This window comes from Sceloporus undulatus, chromosome 1 (assembly GCF_019175285.1).
Source record: "Sceloporus undulatus isolate JIND9_A2432 ecotype Alabama chromosome 1, SceUnd_v1.1, whole genome shotgun sequence".
Classification (NCBI taxonomy): Eukaryota; Metazoa; Chordata; class Lepidosauria; order Squamata; family Phrynosomatidae; genus Sceloporus; species Sceloporus undulatus.
The window spans coordinates 44,734,706-44,761,683 of NC_056522.1; the positions used below are offsets into that span (position 1 = coordinate 44,734,706).

General features: G+C 40.9%; 1 protein-coding gene across 7 annotated transcripts in view; it reads left to right on the plus strand.

Annotated features, from left to right (window-relative positions):
- EPHX1 (epoxide hydrolase 1) overlaps positions 1-26,978 on the plus strand; it is a 49,124-nt gene that overhangs the window by 20,039 nt on the left and 2,107 nt on the right. For all 7 annotated transcript variants that reach the window (XM_042439590.1, XM_042439573.1, XM_042439615.1 and 4 more), the window contains 7 exons: positions 7,847-8,037; positions 9,944-10,124; positions 11,769-11,996; positions 18,587-18,716; positions 18,881-19,095; positions 21,420-21,528; positions 25,112-25,237. In XM_042439590.1, the coding sequence (XP_042295524.1) occupies positions 7,847-8,037; positions 9,944-10,124; positions 11,769-11,996; positions 18,587-18,716; positions 18,881-19,095; positions 21,420-21,528; positions 25,112-25,237 (1,180 nt within the window). The remainder of the gene's footprint in view (positions 1-7,846; positions 8,038-9,943; positions 10,125-11,768; positions 11,997-18,586; positions 18,717-18,880; positions 19,096-21,419; positions 21,529-25,111; positions 25,238-26,978) is intronic.

Genomic DNA, 26,978 nt, shown 5'->3' on the forward strand with positions numbered 1-26,978 from the left:
ATATATATATATATATATATATATATATATATATATATATATATATAAGTTTTAACTAGATTTTTATTGTGTTTTTTATCATAGTTTAAAGTATTTTTTTTAAAAAAAACATTGTTGTGGTGACATTAGTTTAAATTAAATTAGTCTTTTTCAATCACTTTGAGTACTACAGTGGACCCTTGTTATACGCTGGGGTTTGGTTCCAAGATCCCCCGTGTATAACAAAATCTGTGAATGCTCAAGCCCCATCAAATATAATGACATAGCAAAATGGTGTCCCTTATAAAAAATGGAAATTCAAGGTTTGATATTTGAAATGTATACTTTTTTTCAATATTTTCAAACTGGGTGCTTGAATCCGTGTATAAAAAAATCAGTGTATGTGATGTAAGGTATCTTTAAGACACAGCCCTTAGTGGTTTCAGCTGCAGTATATATATACTATTAAGAGGGTTGGAGAGGGATTGATTGTTCTCTCTTCCTCATCTCACTCTCCTGGGACTGGCTGTGCTCAGTAGCTCATGGATGAATAAACTTACTGCCCCTACATGAAGATTGGACTCTGTGGATTCTTATAAGATTGGACTCCAACAGCAGACATCACAATGTATAAGAAGGGCCAACTGTACACGATTTTGATCCATTCTACCATTAAAAGCAATACTGAATTTTAGAAGCCATAGGAGTATTAGTGAATCCAGAGTGATCAGAGACTGGGTATTCCTTATCTGAAATGCTTGGAACTTTAAAGGTTGTGTCAAGGTCTAGCAAATTCCTCACTTGCGTTGGAGACAACTTCATTGTCCAAAAGGTGGAAGAGGCAACAAGGGGATCAGCTCTTTTAGATCTGATCCTAATCAACAGAGATGACCTAGTTAATGGAGTGCAAGTGGTGGGATCCTTAGGTGGAAATGACCATGTTCTCCTGGAGTTTGTTATATAAAGGAAAGGAGAAGCCAGGCATAGTCAGACATGCATTCTAGACTTTAGGAAAGCCGATTTTAGTAAACTTAAAGAAATACTGAGTGTGATCCCATTGTCAGCAATACTAAAAGAGAAGGGAGTTCAAGACGGATGGGAGTTTCTTAAAAGGGAGATACTGAAGGCACAATTTCAAACAGTTCCAATGAGGAAGAAAAATGGGAGGTGTCTCAAGAAACCAGGATGGATGACTAAGGAACTTTCAACTGAGCTAAGTTTGAAACGGAACATGTATAAGAAATGGAAAAAAGGGGAAATCACCAAAGAGGAATTCAAACAAAGAGCAAGCACATGTAGGGGTAAAGTCAGAAAAGCTAAAGCGCAGAATGAACTCAGGCTTGCTAGAGAGGTTAAGAACAATAAAAAGGGCTTTTTTGGATATGTCTGCAGCAAAAGGAAGAAGAAGGAAATGGTAGGGCCACTGCGTGGAGAAGATGGCAAAATGTTAACAGAGGACAGAGAAAAGGCAGAATTACTCAACACCTTCTTTGCCTCAGTCTTCTCAGAAAAGGCAAAGGGTGCTCAACCTGAGGATAATGGAGCAGAAGACAGAATAGGGGAAATTCAGCACTGAATAAATAAAGAGATAGTACAGGAATACCTTGTTAATCTAAATGAATTTAAGTCTACAGGACCAGATGAACTCCATCCAAGGGTATTAAAAGAACTGGCAAATGTAATATCGGAACCATTGGCAATAATCTTTGAAAACTCCTGGAGAACAGGAGAAATCCCAGCAGACTGGCGGAGGGCAAACGTTGTCCCCATCTTCCAAAAGGGGGAAAAAGAGGATCCCAACAATTATCATCCAGTCAGTCTGACATCAATACCAGGAAAGATTCTAGAGCAGATCATTAAACAGAGAGTCTGTGAACATCTAGAAGGCAATGCCATAATAACAAAAAGTCAACATGGGTTTCAGAGAAACAAGTCATGCCAGACAAATCTAATCTCTTTCTTTGATAAAATTACCAGCTTGGTAGATGAAGGGAATGCTGTTGATATAGTATATCTTGATTTCAGTAAGGCCTTTGACAAAGTTCCCCATGATATTCTTGCAAACAAGCTTGTAAAATGTGAGCTAGACAAAGTAACTGTTACATGGATTTGTAATTGGTTGACCGGCCGAACCCAAAGGGTGCTCAACAATGGCTCCTTTTCATCCTGGAGAGAAGTGACCAGTGGGGTCCCACAGGGCTCTGTCCTGGGCCCAGTGCTATTCAACATCTTTATCAATGACCTGGATGACAGAATTGGGAGCATACTTATCAAATTTGCAGATGGCACCAAATTAGGAGGAATAGCTAATACCCCAGAGGACAGGATCAAGATCCAAAATGACCTGAATAGACTAGAAAGCTGGGCCAAAGATAACAAAATAAAATTCAACACAGAGAAATGTAAGGTACTGCACTTAGGGTGTAAAAATTAAATGCACAGATATAGGGTGGGGTACACCTGGCTGAATGAAACTACGTGTGAAAGGGATCTTGGAGTCCAAGTAGACCATAAATTGAATATGAGTCAACAGTGCGATGCGGCAGCTAACAAGACCAATGCGATTTTAGGCTGCATCAATAGAAGTATAGTGTCTAGATCAAGGGAAGTAATAGTGCCATTCTATTCTGCTTTGGTCAGGCCCCACCTGGAATACTGTGTCCAGTTCTGGGCACCACAATTAAAAAAGGACATTGAGAAACTGGAGCGTGTCCAAAGGAGGGCAACTAAAATAGGGAAGGGTCTGGAAACCATGTCCTATGAGGAACGACTTAGGGAGCTGGGGATGTTTAGCTGGAGAAGAGAAGGTTAAGAGGTGATATGATAGCCCTGTTTAAATATTTGAAGGGATGTCATATTGATGAGGGAGCAAGCTTGTTTTCTGCTACTCCAGAGAGTAGGACCTGGAGCAATGGATGCAAGCTGCAGGAAAAGAGATTCCACCTCAACATTAGGAGGAACTTCCTGACAGTAAGGGCTGTTTGACAGTGGAACAAACTCCTTCGGAGTGTAATGGAGTCTCCTTCCTTGGAGGTCTTTAAACAGAAGCTGGATGGCCATCTGTCGGGGATGCTTTGATTGAGATTTCCTGCATGGCAGGGGGTTGGACTGGATGGCCCTTGCAGTCTCTTCCAACTCTACGATTCTATGATTCTAAGGTTTTTAGAGAGTTTTTAAATATATTTTAAAATTTAATTTGTAATGTTTGTAACTTTTTAAAATTGTTTAATTTTTTTTACATTTCGTATTTACATTTTAAGGCTGTGTATTGTTTTTAACTTGCACTGTTTTAAATTTTGTTAGCCGCTTTCAGTCCCTACACTGGAAGAAAGGTAGAATATAAATAAATAAATAAATGATTAAATGAATAATAGCATGCAAGTTGTACGACATTATCACACGGGAGGAATGTCTCTCAGTTTTGAAAGAAAAGAAAGTAGGGCTAATTTGAAAATGAATACTATTACATGGATAATAATACTATTATCAAACGCACAGAAGAAAACAGCACCCATCCCAAAGCCAAAGTAGTGCAAATGTTTTGCATGGTTTTGCCTTGTTTCACATTATTTGTTCATTCATTACCCTTTATTTCATGTTATTTAGGCAATTCATGTTATTTGTTCATTCATTACCCTTTATTTCATATTATAATAATAGTAGTAGTAGTAGTAGTAATAATAATAATAATAGGATTTATTTATATGCCGCCCAATCACTGGGAATCCGGGCAGCTTACAACAGAGGGGATAATAGACGGTTCCCTGCCCTTAGGCTTACAATCTAAAAAGACATGACACATAAGGAGAAGGGAATTGGGGGGGAGGGAGGGGATCAGGTCCAGCATTCCTCTCCCTCTGAGGCCTGGACCAAGGCAGATGGACCACAGGGAGGGCTCTTCTTCAGGCTAGCCCTGGTGGAGCTGGGCCTGCCTGGTCAACTCCCTCACAGGTCAACTCCCTCACAGGATGGCAGTTATGGAGGGAGGAGTCTCTTCTTCTTCCAGGCTAGTTATTTAGGCAATTCACGCTATTTGTTCATTCATTACCCTTTATTTCACATTATTTAGGCAATTCACCAATTCAAAGTCAGTCCAAAGCAACCTTGTACTTGGTTTGAGCACTGGACTATAACTCTAGAAGGCAGGGATCGAATCCCACTGGGTGACCTGGTGCTAGTCACACTCTCTCAGCCTTTTCAGAAAATGGCAATGGTGAAACCCCTCTGAATAAACCTGCCAAGAAAACCCTGTGACAAGGTTGCGAGAGAGAAAGAGAGAGCCAATCCCTTCCCTCCAGCTGGAGAGGATGAGTTTGCAAAGGGAAAGAGACATAAAGGGCTGAGAGGAGGAGGGAGAAGAGGAGGCAGTGTATGTCTCTGTAGGGAGGGCTGCTTCATCCCCAAAACAGCTCCAGAGTCCAGAAGTACTCCAAGAGGCTGACAGAAAAGCCCCCCACACCGGGAGGGAGGGAGGGAGGGAGGGAAAAATGCAGCCAGCAAAGGCCGAGACATGCGTTCCGTACCTGCCAAATTCGAATTGAACGCAACTTTGGAGTGGAACAGGGTTTGTAAATTCTGTTATTTCCCCGAATTTACACATCTCTCGGTTGACCCTGGATTGGGTTCAAACTGACTTAGCATTGACTTTGATTACGTTTGATAACCTCTCACGCAATAACGTGAATCCGCATGATTGCATCCGGGATCACACTGCATTGACCTTCCAATTACCCCCAATTTCCCCCGTGTGATAACAACTATAAACTGTTTAGAAGCTTGCTGGTGTGCTTTTGCATGTTTTGGGCTGTCTGCGCTTCCTAAGCACATGGTCTAGCAATGCAGCTTCTTCTGAGAAGAAGGGAGTGCTGAGAAGGATCCAAAACGCACTGCAGAAATAATCCAGTTTGAGACTGCTTTAACTGTCCTGGCTCAATGCTAGGAAATTCTGGGAACTGTAGTTTTGTGATACATTTAGCCTTCTCTGTCAGCCAGCTCTGGTGTCACAATACATGATAATTCCCAGAAGTCCCTAGCACTGATCCAGGGCAGTCAAAGCAGTCTCAAATTGAATTATTTCTGCATGGTGTTTTGGACCAAGAAGTGACTCACTGTGTTAGTTCAGGGCAGATCTGGCAGCCAGTGATTTGTGTATTGGACTGTAGAGATTAGCACACCAGTTTTCATTCTTGCGCTAGGTGCAGGATATAAACTCACAAGGTTGGATTGTATCTAGGGTTGCCATAAGTCAGGACCTCCAAACCGGGACAAATGTAAGACAACATTTTCAAATGTAGGATACATTTTTTTAAAATGGAGGACACGCAAAAAATTGATGATTTTTAAAAAATGTTAATATAAATGCTTCTTCCTTATCCTCCTCCTCCTACTCTTCCCTTTCCTCTTCCTCATCCTCCTCTTCCTCCTACTTCTTCTTCCTCCTCCTCCTCTTCCCCTCCTCTTCCTCATCCTCTTCTTACTTCTTCCACCTCCTCTTCCCCTCCTCTTCCTCATCCTCCTCTTCTTCCTCTTACTTCTTCCTTATCCTCCTCCTCCGTCTCTTCTTTCTCCTCCCTTGGCGCTATGCGCCAAGAAAGGATGCTTTTCTCTCCCCCCGGCTGGCCCAGAGTCTCACTCCTCCTCCTCCTCCTCCGAGGCTCCACTTCCCTCTTGAGGCTGGCCAATCACGGGCTGCGGCTGGAAATAGCCCCGCCCTCGCCCTTCTGCCTGAAGGGGACGAGTGCTCCCTATATGGCCCCGCATGCGCTTGCGCAAGCGGGGCAAGCGTGAGCTGGTGCCGGCCACAGCACCAGGGTAGTGCTGCGGGTGGCACGGCCGCGTGAAGGAGGAGAAGGAGGCGAGGAGGAGGAGGAGGAGGAGGAGGAGGAGGAGGAGGAGGAGGAGGTAGGTGGGCCGTGCACCGTGCGTGCTTGCCCAAAAAAGGAGGAGGAGGAAGAGGGTGGGCTGCGCAGTCGTGCAGCCGTGCAAAAAAGAGGAGGTGGAGAGGAGGAGGTGGGTGGCCGCTGCGGGAGCACGAGGAGGAGGAGGAGTGCCGCCTGCACCGCAGCAAAGGCCAAATCTGGGACGCAACCTCTGAATTGTCGGAACCAGACCGGGACCGGGCTGGTTCTGCCAAAACCAGGAAAGTCCCGCCTGCAGGGAGGTTATGGCAACCCTAATTGTATTACATAGTTCCATACCCGGGCAGTTCTTATCCTGTATGTGACCTGGGCTTCTCCTGGATCTTTTAAAGAATGGGATTTGTATTCAGATACATAAAGGTAAAGTTTTCCCTTTTGACAAGGTTGTCTAATTGTGGCTGACTGTAGGGGGTGGTGTTCATTTCCGCTACTAAAGCAAGGGAGCCATCATTGTCTAAACCAAGTCTGTGGTCATGTGGCCAGCATGACTGCACAGAACGCTGTTACCTTCCCACCAGTTTATCTATTTATGTACTTGCACTTTTTATCTACTTTCACTTGTACATGCTTTCAAAGTGCTAGGTTGGCAGGAGCTGAGACTACTGACAGGAGCACACTCTGTCACTCAGCACTTGGAAGTCGAACTGTTGTTGTTGTTAATGTTTACTGATATAGCGCCAGAACTGCTGACCTTGTGATTGTAAGTGTTTGTGCCTTAATTGCTAAGCCATATGTACATAGCCATCATAACAAGATACAAGGCAATTCTGTAACAACTTTGAGTCTACCTGAGAAAAAGACATTTTTAGTATGAGCTTTTATGGACTCCAACGGTTCATGCTAGAAATTTCTTTTTCACAGTCTCAAAGGTATTACATGGTTTCTTTACACCCCAGCGATATTATTGGTCTCTGTCTGCCTACTGAGTATTATCTAAGCCTTGTTCATAAGGCTTTTGCTTTGTATTCATTTGTGGAAAGGTTGAAAATCATTCTGACCAGCATGATTAGCTTACAGTTGTAAACCGCTTAGACACTGCTAGTGTTACCCATGCTGCTCCATATATAAATTTTGGTATAAATGATAACCCTTAATGACCCCTAGATGAACTCTAATAGCCTGTCCACCATTGCCAGCAAAGCATGAGGACATGTACACACACCCCTGAGGGGCACCCACATCATCATATCTAGAGAGTCGCATAAGAGGATTATGACCAGGAAGAGCAAATATTTGCCTTGCCTGAGGATCTTACCCCCTCCCCAGGTCTGTTGTCCGAGCAGCTTAAGACCACTAAGACAATCAGACAGGGACATCCAGGTGAAAAGAAAGTAATTAAACACCTTTGTTCTCACCATTAAGCACCTTTGCCAGAGGCAAGATTTTGCCTATAAAATACTCCCAGATTTTCCTGTTCACTGGGCCAGTCTGGACTTCAGGGGGAAGCTCTGTCCCCTTGAACCCTGACCTGGCTCCTGGCTCCTGGCTCCTGGCTCGTCATTCCATGGCTGAGCCTCATGCCATCCTCATCATATTCCATTTGGATTCCTGGAGGGAGTCTACATTCTGGTACGTATCACCCCAGTGATGCCTAAAATCCTATTCCATGCTAACTTATGCTTTTCCTGAGCCTTGTATGTGTGTGTGTATGCTAGTGAATCGTATGTGTTTTTCCCCTTATTAATAAATTGGTTATTAATTCTAGAAGTCTGTCTCAGCTCCATTTATTGGGATCCCCTGGTCTACTCCGTATACATATCGGGAGACGATTCTGTAAGGGCCGTCATAGCAGGCCCTCCTCTTGCAATATTTGAGCTAATAACAACATAACAAAATTCCCCTACGGACCCTTGGCTACACTAGTTCAGTATGAAGTGGTATATAAATGAAGCTGTTTGTTTTGTTTGTTTTTGATTTATAATGATTTGATTATAATTCTTCTTTTGCAGTCATTATGTTGCTTGAAATACTGTTCGCTGCAGTCTTAGGGGCCATTATTTATGTGTTTCTGATTAAGAAGAAGGAGGACATTATAGTTGAGATGGGAGATGGATGGTGGAACAAAGGTCTGAAGCCTGATTTTGAAGAAGATGCAACTATATATCCTTTCAGAGTGGAAACTTCAGAAGCTGAAATCAACGTAAGGAGCTCTAATTTTTGCAGATGCACAAACAGCAGAAATACCAGAGTTCCAGCACAATCCTATTCATGCTTTTTAATTTTAGTTGAGTTTATAACCAAGCTGGGCCCTAAGCAGAGTGGGGGTGTGGTGACCACACGCCGCACCCCTGACTCCATCCCCATACCATTGTGACACCACATGCCCCACCGCATAGCAGGAGATGTCACAGCACTCCCTTGGCACAGTGTGTACATGTGGATCTGCCAGTTTGGGGCCGTAGTATGCGATTGCCACGTCCTCGATTCAGCAAGGAAAGGGATGGCGTCCCACAGCCCTTAGGGGCCGTCTGTAAAGCCCCTTGATGGGTTTGGAATTGTAAATTTATTTATACTAAGTAAATCTAAGTACATAAATAAATACATTTCAATCTATCCTTCTAACTGGGCTTACTAACTCCTTCAAAATGAATTATTTTGATACATAAAAGGTGCTTAAAAACACAAGAAAATTGTTTAAATCTTGTATGATCTTAAAATTCAGGAAAGAGAAAGGCATAGAAATGTAATCTGTACTGAAACTTAGGCCGCTCATGCAAAGAGCAGACAATTCCCTTTCTAGCAATCATTGTTACAAGCAAATTTGTCCAGAAGTCACTGCTGTATCATATTAATCTGATGAGTTTTTTCTGGGTTTTTCGGGCTATGTGGCCATGTTCTAGAAGATTTTCTTCCTGACGTTTCACCAGCATCTTTGACTGGCATCTTCAGAAAAAGCCTTCGACTTCACAAATCTGATGAGTCCTTACTGTTTTTCATGCTTTTAGCAGAGAACAATATAATAATGTGTTGTAACTGCCCGAGTGTGATATACCACCCAATGTAGGCTGTTTTTTTGCAGTGTGCCTTTACTGGTAATAGCTTTAAAACATTATGCTAAGGAAAGAGATAATACACACTAACTGGAATCCAATTTTACCAGTCTTTAACATCTGCTGTTCTGTTGACCCTGTGTTCAGTTCTAAAGAGAAAGCCTTTGATTTTAAAGTCCATGGCAATGACTTCATCTGTCTCAGGCAAATGGAACCAGCTGGTTCTAAAACTGTTACTGTGTGATCAGTCAAACTAATTCCTTTCACTCTCTTTGTGCAGTGGTCACATGAGCACACTTATGACTACTGTACAATCAATAGGGATTGCTGGCAACAGTAAAAAAAAAGTTAATTAATAAAATTATACTATTATTTTTCTATATATTCTTCCTAAACTGCAGATCCCAGGATTCCATAAAACTTTGCCATGGCAGTTAAAGGGAAATCACAGCACTATAATTGTGTAGTGTGAAAGGGCCTGAATGTCCTTAAATGCAATGTTCACTCAGAACCTCTTCCAGGAAGAATGACAGTGCTGACAGGAGCTCAATAGTGTATCTAGAGAGATGTATGGATTCCCATTTTATTGCATTTCCCAGTCTGTCACCTGAGACTGAGAGCAGTCCTGATGAAAAGGCAAACGTTTTTCTTGTTAGTCATAGGAGAAAGGTTGCTCTTAAACATAATGTGGGGTTCCACTCATCATTATTAACTACTGGAGGATTCATATCTTAAAGATATACACTGAGAGAATACACCAGAATAACAGATTTTAATCTTGGGAATGGGACAAGAAATTTTAAGATTTAATTTGGAAGTTGGATCACAGACAACCATGTTGCTGAAGGAGCTGTTCTGTGATGGTTGGAAACCATTTTAAAGAGCAAGAGGTACAAACCACATAAAGGATGCTCTTCCATATGGAGACATCATAGATTTTGTTTAACATTATTGAGAGAAAAAATGGTTTCTACTTTTACATATTATTTACGCAAGCACATTTCTTTGCTTTTCTTTTTATCTCCTTTTCCATTATGCACTGTGGTTGTGTTCTAGTACTTACACAGAAGACTTGAAGAAGCTAGATACACGGAGTCCTTAGAGGATTGCGGTTTTCATTATGGGTTTAATGTGACTTATCTCAAGAAGGTTGTCTCTTATTGGAGAAATCAGTTCAATTGGAAAAAGCAAGTGGAAGTACTTAACAAATTCCCACAATTCAAAACGAAGATAGAAGGTTTGTTACCGACATCATTTTCTCTTCTTTAAATCTTGGGTCTTGCTTTGGGTATTCAGCAGAAACATTGCCTGTGCTCCAGCATGAATCATATTATTCTATTAGCTTATGAGAGTGTCCACTGTCTATAATATTGAATAATATTGAATAATATTTGATTTCCTGATCTGACGTTTCAATTTGGGATATTAGAATTTATGGAAGAAAGTGATAGCGCTGTTGAAGTTTTGAATTGGAAGTAGAGATTGGGTTTGCCTATGTTAACAAAATCAGTTGTCACAACACTAGAAATAGAGCAGAAAGTTCCATGGGAGCAGCAACTCTAGGGATCCCTCCTAATACTGTGATTACAGATTCAGATGGATACCACAGCCATGCACAGCTAGAGCTACTGGATGTTGGAAAGTAATTTGATATAGTATAGTAGTTTGAGCATTGGACTAAGACACTGAGAAACCATGGTTTGCATCCCAGCTTGGCCACCCACTGGTGACTTTGGGCAAGTCACACTCAGCCACAGAAAAAAGCAGTAAAATATTGTCCCTGAACAAATCATGCCAAGAAAACCACATGATACGTTCACCTTACGGTCACCATAAGTCAATGTAAGTCAGAAACAACTTGATTGCATAGAACAACAACAGCAGCTCTGATCCTGTTTATAGGCTGCAGTCACTAGTTTCTACCACCATCTTTATTCACTCAGTCAAGGACTCTGTCATCTGACCCACTAACAGAGAAAGTTTGACTCTCTGATACTTATGATACTGAGGAAATAAATTATTTATCTGAACATTATGAAAATGGTATTGTTAAAAAAACTCCTCATATACTTCTAGCACTGCTTTAAGAACTCTGTTCCTGTGTTCTACCCAGATGATGTTCACTGCACAGAACAACAACAAGAATACAGTATTTTGTAAAATAGACTTTGGTGTTATGCTTGGTCAAGCAGATTGTCTTCCAGCAATGACCAGCCAGTTTCTCTTGGGATGCTCAGAACAACCATGGTGTCGTGCAGATCTGAATGTCCTCTTCGTTCCTCAGCATCTGTTTTTTAAATAGTATTGGATAGATTTGTTGTTGTTGTTCTGTCTTGCTTTTCCTAAAAGAAAAGTTGTATTCAGTGTGGCTGATAAACATAAGTAAAAGCAAAGTAAAAGCAAATTCAGAACAAATGAAATTAAAAGTAAATTAAGACAGATAACATAATAAAAGCATTAACATAATATTATTTACCAGTTAAAATCAATAAAGGAATTTATGGATCAGTTTGATAAAAGGCACATTTATTCAGCGTATAGTTATTTTTCCAAGTAAGCTTCTGTTACATCTTGTCACAATAGATTCCATTAAGATAGTGTTAGTGTGTATGTGTATGATTTTTGTATTCCACCTTTCTGAAGAAGACAAGATCAGATTCTTAGCTTTTCAGCAACCTTGGTGAAGTAAATTAGCCTGAGAGATGGGGATGGTGAGTTGCTCAAAGAATTCCATATTTCAGAATTTATTTTTAATCTGGAATCAACCAAACCAACACTCTACCCATTGCACCACCCAGGTTTCCCAAGTAAACATTAAATTATATCTGCCTTATCTGTTTAATTAGTTTTGTATTTTTATCTGTATTTTTGTCTTTTATAGGACTTGATGTCCATTTTCTTCATGTGAAACCTTCACGCTTGCTTGAAGGGCAGACTGCAAAGCCACTGATGTTGGTTCATGGTTGGCCTGGATCAGTATATGAGTTTTACAAAATCATCCCTCTCTTGACAGACCCTATGAGCCATGGCTTGAATGGCAATCATATTTTTGAAATAATTTGCCCTTCTATCCCTGGTTATGGCTTTTCAGAGGCACCTCACAAAAAAGGTATGTTTTTGAAGAACTTAATGAGAGTTGCATTGGATGAAACCAAAGCCTATCTAGTCCAGCATTCTGTTTTCTCAGTGGCCCACCACATGTTTTTGGAAAGTGTATGGGCAAGATATGAGCAGCTTCAGTATCTTCTTGCTACATTTCCTTGCAGCTAGTTTTCAGAGGCAATTTTGAAAGAGGTGGAAATGAACTAAAAACAGTGGGTAAATCCAGAGTGATTATAATGCCTAGCAGTGCCTGATAGTATACTGGTGGTGCCACATTTATATTTTCTATTCACATGATGTGCATATACATATCTAAAGTAATGAACAACCATTCTCATGCACTGGAACCATTGGCAATAGGTTCTGTTTAGGGCTAGAGCCTTATCACATGTGAAACAGGAGCCCCAATTCGAAACACTTCTGTAGTGAGGGTGAAGCAGGGCAATTCACGTAATGAACTATCACACGTGAAGAACTTAATTGTGGTGATTCCTGAGTCAAAGCAGAGTGAGAGCACTTTGAATTACCACACCAGTACATACCATGTGGATTCAACTATTCGAATTGGGACCCTTGTGCATGCCCAGTGGGGATCTGAACGCATTGAGACCTTTTACGCTTCCGGGGTGAAGAAGGGGGCCACTTCCTAGTTCCACTTTCACACGAATGCAACCCTCACGTGAATTGATCCTGTCATCTCTCCCTCCAGCCTCCGATGGCCCCCTCCTTTGCTCCCATCTCTCCCTCCAGCCTCCTGTTTCATTCCCCCAATCCTATCATCTACATCTAAATCTACCCTCTTTCATTCCCCTAACCCTATCATCTACATCTAAATCTACCCTCTGTTTCATTCCTCCAATCCCTTAATCTAGATCTAAATCTACCCTTCATTTCATTCCCTCCATTCCTTTCCAGTTTCACGTGAATGCTAGCCTCACATGAATAATAGGGGATATCATCTATCTCTAAATGACCTCTGCTTCATCCGAATGTATCACCAGCAAAATTATTATTATTATTATTATTATTATTATTATTATTATTATTATTCAGTGAAAGATTTTTTATTTATACTCTAATAATAATAATAAATTTATTTCACTGCAAAATAATCAGTGTAGAAACTGCAAGTCTACTTGGAAGTAAATCCTTTGGATCTGAAGGGGGTTGCATCTGCACTGGGAAATAATCCGGTTTGACTGCACTTTAACTGTCCTGGCTCAGTGCTGTGGAATTCTGGGAACTGTAGTGTCCTGAGACATTGAGCCTTCTCTGCCAGAGAGCTCTGGTGCCTCAGCAAACTAATAACATTATTGTTATTGTTATTTTAAAAATAAATTAGTATTATTGTTATTATTATTAGAGGAGTTGGAGTTTTTTGGGGGGTCCTTGGCTCGAGGCTATGGAATTCTGGAAGCTGGAGCCTCCGCCCCAGCCTCTGGCGCCCCCTCCTTTGCTCCCATCTCTCCCTCCAGCCTCCTGTTTCATTCCCTTCTCACCTGTCATCTTGATCTAAATCTACCCTTCGTTTCATTCCCTCCATCCCTTTCCAGTTTTTCCATGCACACAAGCAGCCTTCCCCAGCGGCATCGGAAACAGTCGCTTTCCCCCTCCTCACCAGCATGTCTCCTGTCCACGTTTTCATTCCCCAGTAGCTTTCTGCCCTTAACCCAGCGGCATCGGAAACAACCACATTTCCCCTCAGCAGCAATGGAAGCGGGGGGGGGGCAGCAATGGAAGTAAATGGGGCATATTTGCAGCATGGCATCATGGGACATGTGGGGCCTTGGAGATTGGGGGGGGGTGTACCAGGACAGAAGCAAAGTTTCATTCCACATCAGACCAATTCGGAGCAATTGCAATTCAGACCAATCAAAGTGAGCTTGAATGCGAATTCTGTGAATTCACTTTTTTCCGAATTCATCAAAATAAGGAGTCACTTTGAATTCACTGCGGAAGCGCCATGGAAGGAGCGCCCATAGAAAGGAATCGCATGTGATAACACATCATGTTATCGTGTGAATTTGCATCGTTGGACCTTCAGTCACGTTGGATCTGAGCTGCAAAAAGCTGCAAAAACCTCAGTGTGATAAACACCTATGTTTTCCAGAACTTGCATGGCCAAGGAGGAGAAGTGGCCTCTACCTACACAGATATCCCTCTGTACCACCTTAACTGAGAACAAATATAACGTCATGACAAAATATAGACCTATGACTGCAACAATGTCATTTTCTTTCTTTTTCTTATTTGATTTTTAACACGCTCCTTGTGTAACCCCATCATCTAGTAAATTCTATGATGAGACACAGGCAGGAACAGAGCATTAACAGAAAGGGAAGGAGGGAGAGTGAACTCATCCTTCTTGATATGTCTGCTGCCTTTGACACTGTTGATCACTGTCTTCTAGTTGATATACTTTCTGACCTTGGGTTCTCAGACTCTGTTCTCGACTGGTTTAGATCTTACTTGTCTGGCAGATCTTTTGCAGTAGTTGCAGGGAGCCAGACTTCTTCTCCTGCTCCTTTATCTGTTGGAGTTCCCCAGGGCTCTGTTCTGGGTCCCCTCCTGTTTTCTCTCTACACACTGTCCTTAGGAAAACTCATTAGCTCTCTTGGCTTTTCCTACCATCTGTATGCCGATGACACCCAGATGTATCTTTCCGCCCCTGACCTTTCTTCAAGGCTTGAACAGCAAGTTTCGTCTTGCCTCACAGCCGTCTCGCAGTGGAAGCGCCATCGGCGTTTGAAACTCAACATGTCCAAGACAGAGCTTCTTGTCTTTCCTCCTAAGCCCACCCTTCAACTCTCCTTTTCTGTCTCTGTGGACAACATTTCTATTCAACCAGTCCAGCAAGCCCGCAGTCTTGGTTTTATCTTTGACTCTTCTCTGTCGTGTATCCCTCAGATCCAGACCACAGCCAAGGCTTGTAGATTCTTTTTGTACAATATTGCCAAAATCCGACCATATCTCTCCGCCTCTACTGCCAAGATCCTGGTCCATGCCCTAGTGGTCTCACGACTTGATTACTGTAACATCCTTCTGGCTGGGCTTCCTCTTTCTCACCTCCATCCTTTAATCTCTGTTCAGCGTTCAGCTGCACACATTATCACTTCCACCCACCGTTCTGACCACATCTCTCCTGTGTTGGCATCCCTTCACTGGCTCCCCCTCCCTTTCCACATTCAGTATAAGCTCCTGCTGTCGACATTTAAAGCCCTCCATGGACTGGCCCCTCCTTACTTATCAGACCTTCTTTCTCCTCACCTTCCCACCAGGGCCCTCCGTTCTGGTAGTCAAGGTCTGCTGTCTCAGCCCAGGATTTCCTCTGCCCCATCCCAGATTTGCCCCTTTTCACTTGTTGCCCCTCACTCCTGGAACCTTCTTCCCCCACAAGCAAGAGCCATCACTTCTTTAACCAGCTTCAAAACGGAGTTGAAAACCATCCTGTTCAGAGAAGCCTTCCCAGGCATTGCATAATTGTTGCTTACTATTTGATGTTCTTTTGGTGCCTGTTTATCAAACCATTTCCTGTATTGCTATGTACTGTATATGCATTATCCTACTTTAGAGTATGTATTTTCCCTGGAAAATGATTAACCATCCATTATGAAGCCAAGCCCTCCCTCCAGTCCATCTGCCTTGGTCCAGGCCTTGGAGGTAGAGAGGAACTGCTGGACCTCTTACCCTTTCCCTCCGTCACTCCCTTCTCCTTCTGTGTCATGTCTTTTTAGATTGTAAGCCCGAGGGCAGGGAACCATCTAACTAAAAAGATTGCATATACAGCACTGTGTAAATTTACAGCGCTTCATAAATAAAGGTTAATAATAATAATAATAATAATAATAATAATGGGATATCACATTTGCAAAACTAGCCAAGGGCACAAGAAAGATGCCAAGACAAATAGCAGACACATTTAGGAACGGAAATGGCACCCAAAGTGGCATTATACATAAAATAGGGATGTGGAATGTGAAGAGCATGAGCCAAGGGAAGCTGGACATAGTAAAAATGGAAATGGAATGCAAGAACATAGCAGTACTGGGAGTGAGTGAGTTAAAATGGAAAGGAATGGGCTACTTTGAATCAGACAACCACACAGTGTTCTACTTAGGGAATGAAAAAGACAAGAAGAAATGGGGTGGCTTTCATGCTAAGAAAAGATGTGGCAAAAGCAGTTAGAGAATACAATGCAAAATCAGACCGAATCATTTCAGTAAAGCTCCATGGCAAACCTATGAATATCACCATAATTCAAGTATATGAACCAACCACAGAGGCAGAACAGGAAGAAATTGATAGATTCTATGAAGGAATACAGGAAGAAATTGACAACACACCAACACAGGATGTCAAGCCGATCACTGGAGATTGGAATGCAAAAGCTGTTCCAATCTCCAATGATTGGAGCAAACAAGAATCAAAAATAGTAGGCAGATCTGGATTAGGCAAAAGAAACAAAGCAGATGAGTGTCTGATAGATTTTTGTGAAGCCAACAACTTATTCATTGTAAACACATTTTTCATACAACCAGAAAGAAGGCTATACACATGGACATCACCAGATGGTCAACACAAAAATCGAATCGATTATCTAATTGGAAGTAAAAGATGGTGGAACTCTATACTGGTGGCAAAGACTAGACCAGGCGCTGAATGTGGCACAGATCATGAATTACTCATATCAAAAATAAGAGTAAGACTCAAGAAGAAAACAAAACCAGTGATTATACCAAAATATGATCTAAATAATATCTCAACAGAATTTACTGACAAAATAAGAAACAGATTCACACTAATAAAAATAATAGACTGAGAACCAGAGGAACTATAGTCTGAAGCAAGGGACATAATAAAAGAGTCATGCAGACAGATAAACAATAAACAAAAAGAAAGAGAAAAAACATGGATGACAGAAAAAAACACTACAAACAATAAAGAAAAGAAAAGAAAAATAGGAACAAACTAAGAATTATGAATGCAATAGTACAATGGCTTATGCGGAAAGTTAAAGAAAATTACTACAATGACCAATGCAGAGAAATAGAAGACAAGAACAAAAAGGGAAGAACAAACAATCTATTTCACAATATCTGGGAAATCAAGGGAAAATTCAAACCAAAGACTGGGGTGCTCTATGACAATAAAAATAACATAATTCAAGACCAAGAGGAAATAAAAAGATGTTGGATGCAATACACAGAAAAATTATACAAAACAGATGACAAAATGAAGAACACACAGAACAAAATAGTGAAAAACAAATCACCAGGAACAGATGATATTCCAATTGAACTGCTGCAATCCACATTGACAGAGACAACTCTTGTGCTAACCAATGTATGTCAACAGATATGGAAAACAAAACGATGGCCAACAGATTGGAAACAATCAATATACATCCTCATCCATAAAAACAGACACACAAGAGACTGCAGCAACTATAGGACCGTAGCACTGATCTCCCATGCAAGCAAAATCATGCTCAAAATTCTGCAACATAGACTCTAAACATACATGGAGAAAGAAATTCCAGAGATTTTTTTTAAACCAGATTATCTCCCCAGTGTGGATGCAACCTAAGAGAAAACAACTGTTACAAAGGGAAGGAGAGATGTAGATGAAATAGATGAGGAGAATGACAGTAGGATAGATGTAAATGTAGCTGAAATGGATGGGGGACACGGAGGACCCCTTTGAATTTGGCTGCCAGGGATGGGAAAATAGAAGGGAGGAAGAAACATGAAGCTGTCATTCTTGTGAGGCTAGCATTCACGTGAAAGTGGAACCAGGCTCCCTTCTTCACCCCGGAAGTGCAGAGGTTCATGATGCGTTCAAACTCCCACTGAGCACGCACAAGGGTCCCAATGCGAATTGTTGAATCCGTATGGTATGCACCAGTATGGCAATACAATTTGCACTCACTCCACTTTGCGTGAATCTGCATCACGTGATTTGCCTTGGATTCGATTCCCCCTCAATTCAGAAGGGCAATGGAAGGGCAACCAGGTGTGATAAAACACTCATGTTATAACGTGACTTCGCATAGCTGAACCAGGAGTCACCCTGGATCTGAGCTGCAAAAACCTCTGTGTGATAAGGGCCAAAGGGTTGTAAACTCAGGAAATAGCATTTAAAGTCCATTAGCAACACAAAAAGAAACCTCAATTGAGATCCAAATTGTCTCTGTCCTGTGCCACCTACCCCCTTCTTTGGCAGAGAGCAAGAAGTCTCTGTGCTGTTGCATTTGGTAATATTTTATATTCTATTTGGGTAAAACAGCAGTACAGTGGGCCCTTTGTATCCATTGGGGTTTGGTTTCAGGACCCACCCACCCCCGATACCTAAATTTGTAGATACTCAAGTCCCATTAAAATACATAAAATGGTATTTCTTATATAAAATGGCAAAATCAGGGTTTGCTTTTTGGAATTTATATTTTTAAAAAACATTTTCAAGCTGTGGATGGTTGAATCTGTGAATAAAGAATCCATGGATATGGAGGGCCAACTGTGTATCATGGAATGTGTGTTTCCACTTTGGGAGAAAGTGGTCCTACTTGTGTGTTTTTCCCCTTTTATTTTCTTTTTCCAGGCTTTAATTCTGTGTGTGCTGCCCATATTTTCCATAAGTTGATGCTCAGGCTTGGTTTCTGTGAATTCTATGTTCAAGGAGGGGACTGGGGCTCTGCTATATGTACCAGTTTGGCTCAGATGGCACCAAGGTGAGTGTACATCATCTTGATAGGCCACAGCTTGTAAAAATTTATCCCATTTGTCTAAAATGAACTCCCAATAGCTGTGCCATTCTGGGAGCTGTATTCCAAAAGAATAAAATGCCCAAGCTCTGTGAATTATTAACCATATTTCTTTTTAAAAACTTCTTTAGCCATGTGAAAGGCCTTCACACAAACATGGCATTTGTGACTTTTATCGGATTTAAGGAACTTCTGTCCATTCTGCTGGCACCATACTTCCCAGGACTGTTTGGTTTCCAAGCTGAGGATATCCAAGGGATGTTTCCTTTAAAGACAAAAATATTTGAAAGACTTCTGATGGAGAGTGGTTATTTTCACCAACAAGCTACAAAGCCTGACACTTCTGGTAAGGTGCATTCATCTATTCTTGCAAATTGATTGTGTTTCTGTTGTCAGCTAATATTTTTTGCAATACAGTACTGGGTTCCATTGTCCCCAATTTCTGATGCAGTAAGATGTTTCAGCATTCCAGATTTACCACAGAGTTTCTCTAATTTGGAGAAGAAATATTTGGGGGTTTGCAGTGTTTTTTCCAATATCTGATTCATTTTATTTATTTACAGATATATGAGTAGAGCATAGGTGGAGACAAGCACCATAAGCACTCCTAACAAGCAAGGGATCTATGTCCCCTAGGCAACAGCACTGTCTTCTCAAGTCCTTCAAGTTCAAGTTCTCACTTGTCATCTCTTAACCTTGGCCATCCTGGCTGGGTCTAATGGCAGTTACAGTCCAATAACATATGTAGGGCTTCTGTTTCCTTTGCCCTGATTTTCTGGGTGGTGGTCATGGAGAGGATTACTTGCCTTCCTCAGGTGGACTCACATTCTACAAATTATTAAGAAACCACCCTCTGTTACACAGCAAGAAGTTCAGGAGGAGCCATTTTTTTCAGAGTTGTGGGTAGCACAACCCCATCTGGGGAGAAAGACACACTTTCAGTTGCAAAAAAACTGTTGATTTCCTAGAACAAAATGTGGAGGCACACATTATTCTAGCTAAGAATAGCTACTCCTGGCCACTTCCAGGAATAGTAATTAACATTTTTGAGTAATGGGTGGTGGTGGTTCCAAAGTGTCTTGAAGGAGCCATAGGCCTTAAAATCAACCTTGGAGTTGATTGACTCTAAAAGGTCACTAGGTTCACACAGACTGCATGACTTTCACCCACACTAATTGTTTTCCTCTAGTCTAAAGGGCAATCTATGATCAGCCTGGGCCATTAATATGCAATTTCTTTAAGCATCCAGTGTGACCTGGCCAATATTCTTACTCATCTTTCCAAATGCTTATGATCCCAGCCTGCCATTAGACTCTTAACATTTACACAAGCATATAAAGTATCTGATTTCAAATGTACATATCTGTACGTGATGTTGACCATAGTGAGCATCATTATGTGCCTGATTGTCTATATTGTCGGATACATCTATGTGTTTTCTCTCACCTCTTTATTTCTCTGAAGGAAAAGTCCTCTCGACACAGAGTTCATCAGATATTAAACTGACACTCTCATCTTGCTAAGCCACTTGCTAACATCAGATATTCTTCAGATGTTAGGCAGATTAAAACTATTTGTTTTTTAAACCACTGTGTGTTCTCAGCCACATTTCTGCTAAATCCTTCTGTCTTATTGGAAACTTCAGAGCAAAGGGACTTTGCTTTAGAGAGCATCTACTAAAAAAATGCTAGAACCTTGAAAACCCACAAACTGTAGTCTGGAGCAAAAACAAGGAGTACATATACATATCATTTCAGCAGTATAATTTGGGAAAGGGGAAAACATTTTGTGTCTCCTCTGGTTAAACAACTGGGAGTCAGAAATCCTTGCTGATCTGCAAATCATTCAGGGATCTTCCTATAGATTCAAATCTGCCTTCTGCGCTTTTTGTGGAACCTTTTTTTAAAAACTTCCATTAGTGCCATTGGATTTCCCTCCCCAAATTTTTTAGCCCCTATGTAAAATGTTGTTGAATGTAAGGGCAAAAGGCTCTTCTTTCTCCAAAGAGTATGACAGGCAAGTTCTATGTATTTCAATATTGTAGCTTCTAGACGAGCTGCTGTAATTGCAGTGTTAAGCTTCTCTTTTTCAGTTTTGCTATTTAAAAGCAAATTCCTCAAAGCTGTTGTAGCAGTGTTTGCTTAGGCTATACAAGATGCTAATATTTTTGAAATATTGTGGGATGGAGTGTAGATATCTTCCTCCTACAAAAATATCTTGCCAACAACTCTTTGTTTAGCATCTTTTTAAGTGGCAGCTGTTTCAGGTCCCTGTGGTGTGGAAGTGTGTTGAAGAGAGAACGAGTAAGGAGCTGTGCAGAAAGCTCTGAAGGGGCGGCTTCCAGCCACTCCTTTTTCAGCCAGATCGGGGCCATGGCAACCACACACTGCAGCCCCGATCTGGCCTTTGCAGGACACAAAAAGGAACCGCGAAAAACAGCTCCTTTTTGCGCCCTGCAAAGGGTGATAGCCGTGGTGCTGTGACTTTACGGCACTCTTGCAGACGCATCGCCAGAGCAGCACCGTGATGCCGCGCACCATGTGGAGTGGTGCTCAGAGTCGGGGCATGTGTCATGTGGACCCTAGGCCCTGAATCCACCCCCAAGCTAGCCTTTAAGGACAGTCTGTACAGGGCCTATGTTAAAAATCAACTGGTTTTCTTTCTGTTTAGGCTGTGCCTTGAATGACTCTCCTGTAGGACTAGCTGCTTACATCCTGGAAAAGTTTGCTGCATGGACTGATATCAGCGCTCAGCATCTAGAGGATGGAGGACTAGAGAAGTGGGTACCATTCATCCCAGCCTAGGTGTACAGACACATATCTATCTTTCCCTGCTTGAGTTCAACCAAGTATTGCTATAGCTATTTATTTTAAACTGTTGTGTTCTGCCTTTGTTAAAGTCTTTGAGTTAGAAGGGACCATAAGGGAATTCTCTTCTCTCTGATATGCAGGAATACCACAATTAAAGCATTCCCAAGAATTGGCCTCCTAATTCTGTTCAAAGGCCTCCAAAGAAAAAGAGTTCATCACCCTCTGACATAGTTTGCTCCAAAGTCAAAGAGCTCTTACAGTAAAGATGTTCTTCCTAATACTTAAGTGAAATCTTTTTTCTTGTAATTTGAATCCATTGGTTCATATTCTGGTCTCTGGAGCAGCAGAAAACAAGCTTGCTCCATGACATTCCATCAAATATTTAGACTGTTTAGAGATCCATGATTCTATTACCTCTCCAGCTCCTCTTCTCCAAGCTAAGTATACCCAGCTCCCTAAGGCATTTCTCATAGGCCTTGGTTTCCAGATGTTTTACCAGCATGGTCACCCTTTTGAATGTGCATGTTCAAAGCAGGTTAACAATGACACTATTCTATCTGTGGTTAAGAGGACTAAACATGCAGTGATAGCTGTCTCTGTAGTGCCTGACTCACTGAATTAAGAATTGGAGCGTCTTTATAGAAGGAATGGGCAACATCATTCTGCCTGTTTTTACACCCAGTTTAGTGCTACCAAATTTGATAACAGGTGTGCTTTTCAACTGCATTTTTCTTAGGTTCACCAGGAGTGTAGGCCCTGTTTTAAAGGGAAATCATGATATTGAAAGCCTACAAAAACCAGAATTCTAACTGAAACCATGGCACAATAGATTAGGCAAATTAAACACATTCCAAGGGAAAATATGGGCCTATGTGAAACCAAGGTTATACTGACAGGTCATATAGGATTTATCCTAAGAAATCCAAGGAATCTATTATTAGCCTTAAAACTACTTAAGGATTGCTCAGTAAAGTTTGTGTGTATAAGAATAACCCTGAAAATGTAAACTGATTTCCATTAATATAAAGGTTATCCAGATAAGGGTGGTCCCAGCACTATAACTTGCATTTTTGTCAGTCTTTTTTTCAGTTACAGTATTTGCTGCTGTAGTTCTTGGGTGTTTTGGTAGTTTTTAATGCACAAATGTTGTTACTCTTTTCTGGCAATTTCTGATATCAGTTTTAACATTTTAACCTCTTTGAGTTGTTTTCTTTTGAATTCTAAGACATAGAAAATCCAAAATGTCTTGTTTTCTCTTTCTCCTTTCTTTGATCCCCCCCTTAGAGTTATAGTGCTAATGTGCATAAGTGAAATGGCTTTTCTGCACTGCAGCAATATACAGTGGACCCTTGGGGATTGGTCCACTGGGATTTGGTTCAAAGCCAACCCCCCTCCCGCCCCAGATACCAAAATCAATGGATGCTCAAGTCTCATTCAATACAGGACAGAGGAAATTCTAGTTGGTATGTGAATAAAGTATGTGAATTCAGAGAAACAGATTGGTTCCCGTTTGGCAAAGAGACAAGACGAGGATGCGTTCTATCACCCTATTTGTTCATCTTATATGCAGAAAACATATTAAGAATAGTAGGTTTAGACTCAGAAGAAAGAAGAGTGAAGTTAAGAGGAAGGAGCATCAACAATCTTAGATATGCAGATGACATTATATTACTAGTGGAAAACACCACAGACTTAGAACAGTTACCAAAGAAGGTCAAAAATGAAAGTGCAAAGGCAGAATTAATGCAAATCAAAACAAAAATAATGACCATGGAAGAAATACATAAATTCAGCCTAGACAATGAAGAAATTTTAAGAGTTAAAGAGTTGCCATACCCAGAATCAAACATTGATCAGAATGGTGAATGCAGCCAAGAAATCAGCAGAAGCCTAAGAATGGAAGGGCAGGTATGAAAGACCTAGATATGGATCCTAAACAGTAAAGACATACAAGTGAGCACTAAAGTCAAAATTGTCCAAGTCAGAGTATTCCCCATCACCATGTACAGATGTGAGAGCTGGACCGTGGGGGAAAAAGCAGAGAGGAAGAAAATCCATTTATTTGAGATGTGGTGCTGGAGAACAGTGCTGAGGATACTGTGGGCAGCCAAAAAGACAAATAAATGGCTCCTTGAACAGATCAAACCAGAAATCCCACTGAAAGCCAAGATGATAAAAATGAGGCTGTTGTGCTTTGGACACATTATGAGAAGTCATGACTCACTAATGCTTGGAGGGCAATAGAAAGAGGGGTAGAACATGTGCCAGATGAACACTCAATCAGGGAGGTCAAGGGCATGAGTCTACAGGACTTGGGCAAAACAATGGAGGATAGGAGGGCTTGGAGATGTCTCATCCATGGGGTCACCATGAGTTGGGGCTGACCCAAGGACAGTTAACAGCAGCAAAAAAAATTGTGAATACAAGGTGAGGTAAAACCAGCACCTTTTTATTTTGTTGTCAGGATGTGCATATGCATATTTCTGCATATTTAACCTGATCAAACAGGTTAAAAAAATTGTGCTGCTCTTACTGACTGTGTAGCCAAGACATAAACCAGTCCAGTGCAAATGGCAGGCCAACGTGAACATGTGGAACACACACGGCTTAATGTGAAAGTCTCCTTTTGAAGCATGCTTTAAGGAGGCTTCTTGGAGTATGTATGTAGAGAGAGCTTGTAGCACCTTTGAGACTTTGGGTGACTTTTCCAAGAGCTAACTGAGGATGAATCTATACATCATGTCCCATATCTAATCCTTTTTCTTTTCACCTTTTAACCCAAATTTGCTCCTTTCAGCACACATCAGATTTTAGTGCAAATTTCAACTAGGTTTCCAGTTTACATAAGTAACTTTCAAGTGTATTTTCATGTTAAGGTGTGTGTGTTCCACATGCTCATCTTGGCCTGCAATTTTAACTTGAATTGACATTCTGATACACCAATGGCATATATAGGTCTGTCCCTGGCTTCCACTCTACCTAGTTTATGAAAACTTATGCTGCCAACTTCTTTCTTTCATTAGTCTCAAAGGTGCCACAAGATCTCTCTATATACATACTCCTAGAAGCTTCCTTAAAACATACTTCATAAGGAGACATGTTTTAAAAGAAATTGCAGGAAGAGTTGCTGCCATCACCACAGTACAAATTAGGTGGCACAACAGCAAATTCAGTGATACAGTGGGGCAGCCTGAGTGCATTGCTGGTAGATTCAGGGTGAAATATCTGTATCCCAACCAGATATCGCCTACCGTGTCCTAAAGCAAATACAACAACTCTTATTTTTCACTATAGATGCCATAGGCTGACAGTTTCTTTACAAATGGAGAGAAGTACCAACTGTGCTAACTACAAGTCCATATCAGAGCCACATGTTGGTATGTTATATATGTGACTGGAAAGTGTTAAGGATGAAGAATACTGTGGAAATGCAATTGCCCTTTATTTACTGCAATACATGCTAGCCACTGACTGGAAAAAAAAACAATAAACTGCTATATATAAAAATTTCACTGAGATTTAATGTAGCTCTTTCTGGAACATCTTTTTCAGGAAGTTTACTCTGGATGACCTTCTCACAAACGTCATGATCTACTGGGTTTCTGGATGTATAGTTCCTTCAATGCGCTTTTACAAAGAGAATGTAAGCCTGCTCTTCGGCAGAAAAAGCCATGCAAAGTAAGAGGCTCCTCTTTTCTCATTTTCGAGATCTCTTCATAGACCCTCTGTCTGGTGCATTTTCTCATATTTATTCTTGTATGTATACCATACACATGGCAGCTTCGGATAGGGAGAAATGCAAAAGTAATATTGATGACTCTCTGTTGAAAGATCCTGGCTTCTAGAGCCTTCTGAGCAATGCAGTAAGCATCAATAATGGTAAGGGAATGTGCTCATGTAAATGCAGATTGAAGTTTTATATGAGAGAGAGAGAGAGAGAGAGAGAGAGAATGAACACCCCCTTACAAATATCTCAGCAAACACGGCCAATGGCAATGGTGACTTGGAAATGCTGGGTGTTGTAATCAAAAAATAATGTTGCCAACTTCTAGTTTGCAGCAATGCCAAAAGTGTCTAAGAAGATGTTTTTTAGGTAGGCACATTTGAGAGAGTCATTATTTTCATGAAGCTGTCATTTGGTTAAAACATTAGCCCAGGGATGGCAAGCTTTTTTACTCCAAGACAATGTAATTCTTTAGAAAGTGCCTGCAGGCTGAAAATATGTTTACTACACAACCTGAGTTTTTCCTGTAATAATAGGCTAAATAGTAGGTGGGTAAATCATTAACTTTAAAACCCCAGAGAAACTAATTTTCATTATGCAAAGTTATCTTGTAATACCTTTGAGATAAGTGAAATGTATCTTAGGAAGCAGACTCAAGTCTACAAAAGCTCATGCTACCAACTTACCGCTTTCAGTCAGTGGTGTCACACATACATATTCCTTAGTAAAGATTACTTATAAATTGAACAGTGGCCCCTCCACATTTGCTGGGATTAGGAGCACAAGACCTCTATGACAATGGAAAACTTGCAAATAAAAAGCCACTATTATTTTTATTTTTTTATCCAAGAGAACACTTCTCTAGGAATCTCTAGGTGCTTCAGCACAACTCTGTTGTCAACATCCACTGGAAAATGATCATAGAATTGTGCTGGAAGACCTATAAATGCCTTGAGAAATGTTCTCTCTAGGAATCTCAACGTCCTCTAGTGCAACTTCTAGTGAAAATTGGCCATTGTCATGCCAGAGGACCTAGAGATTCTTAGAGAGAACATATTAATCAAATCTATGAATAATCAAATCTGCACAAGTCAAAGCTGTAAAAGTGGAGAGCTGGCTGCAATTCCTGGATATCACTGTAATATGTAATAATGGCAATAGTTGTGATAGAAATAACTAGCAAAAGGAAAATTATACTTTTAAATTATATCTTTGAATTATAATATCATATGCACAACCAAAATGTATTTACATGTACATAGTTTTATGTAGATAAAGTTAAAAAATGGTAAGATGTGATGGCTTTAAAGACAATTTTAAAAGAATTTTAAATTTTTTACAAAATTAAAAAAATTAAAATGTAAAATTTCTTTTAAAACCTGGGACCTCTCCTTTCTTCTTCCACTGAGCCTCACCCCACCTCTTCAATGTTTTGAAAGGATGCAGGTGAGTGCCACCATCTGTTTCTGCCAAAAGGAAGATGTTTTGGGAACTGTGTTCCCTTAGGGTGTCTCTTGGTGCAGCTCAGACCCCCTACAACCCCTAATGTCACCTCTGCTTTCAGTTAGACTCAAAGGTGCGACAAGATCACTTTGCATACTGATTTTCCAGACTCACATCTTTTAATTCCCATTATATTTCCATTTAGACTGTGGGCATTGCTGACGAAGGGTTAGTCTATTTGAGATCCTTAGC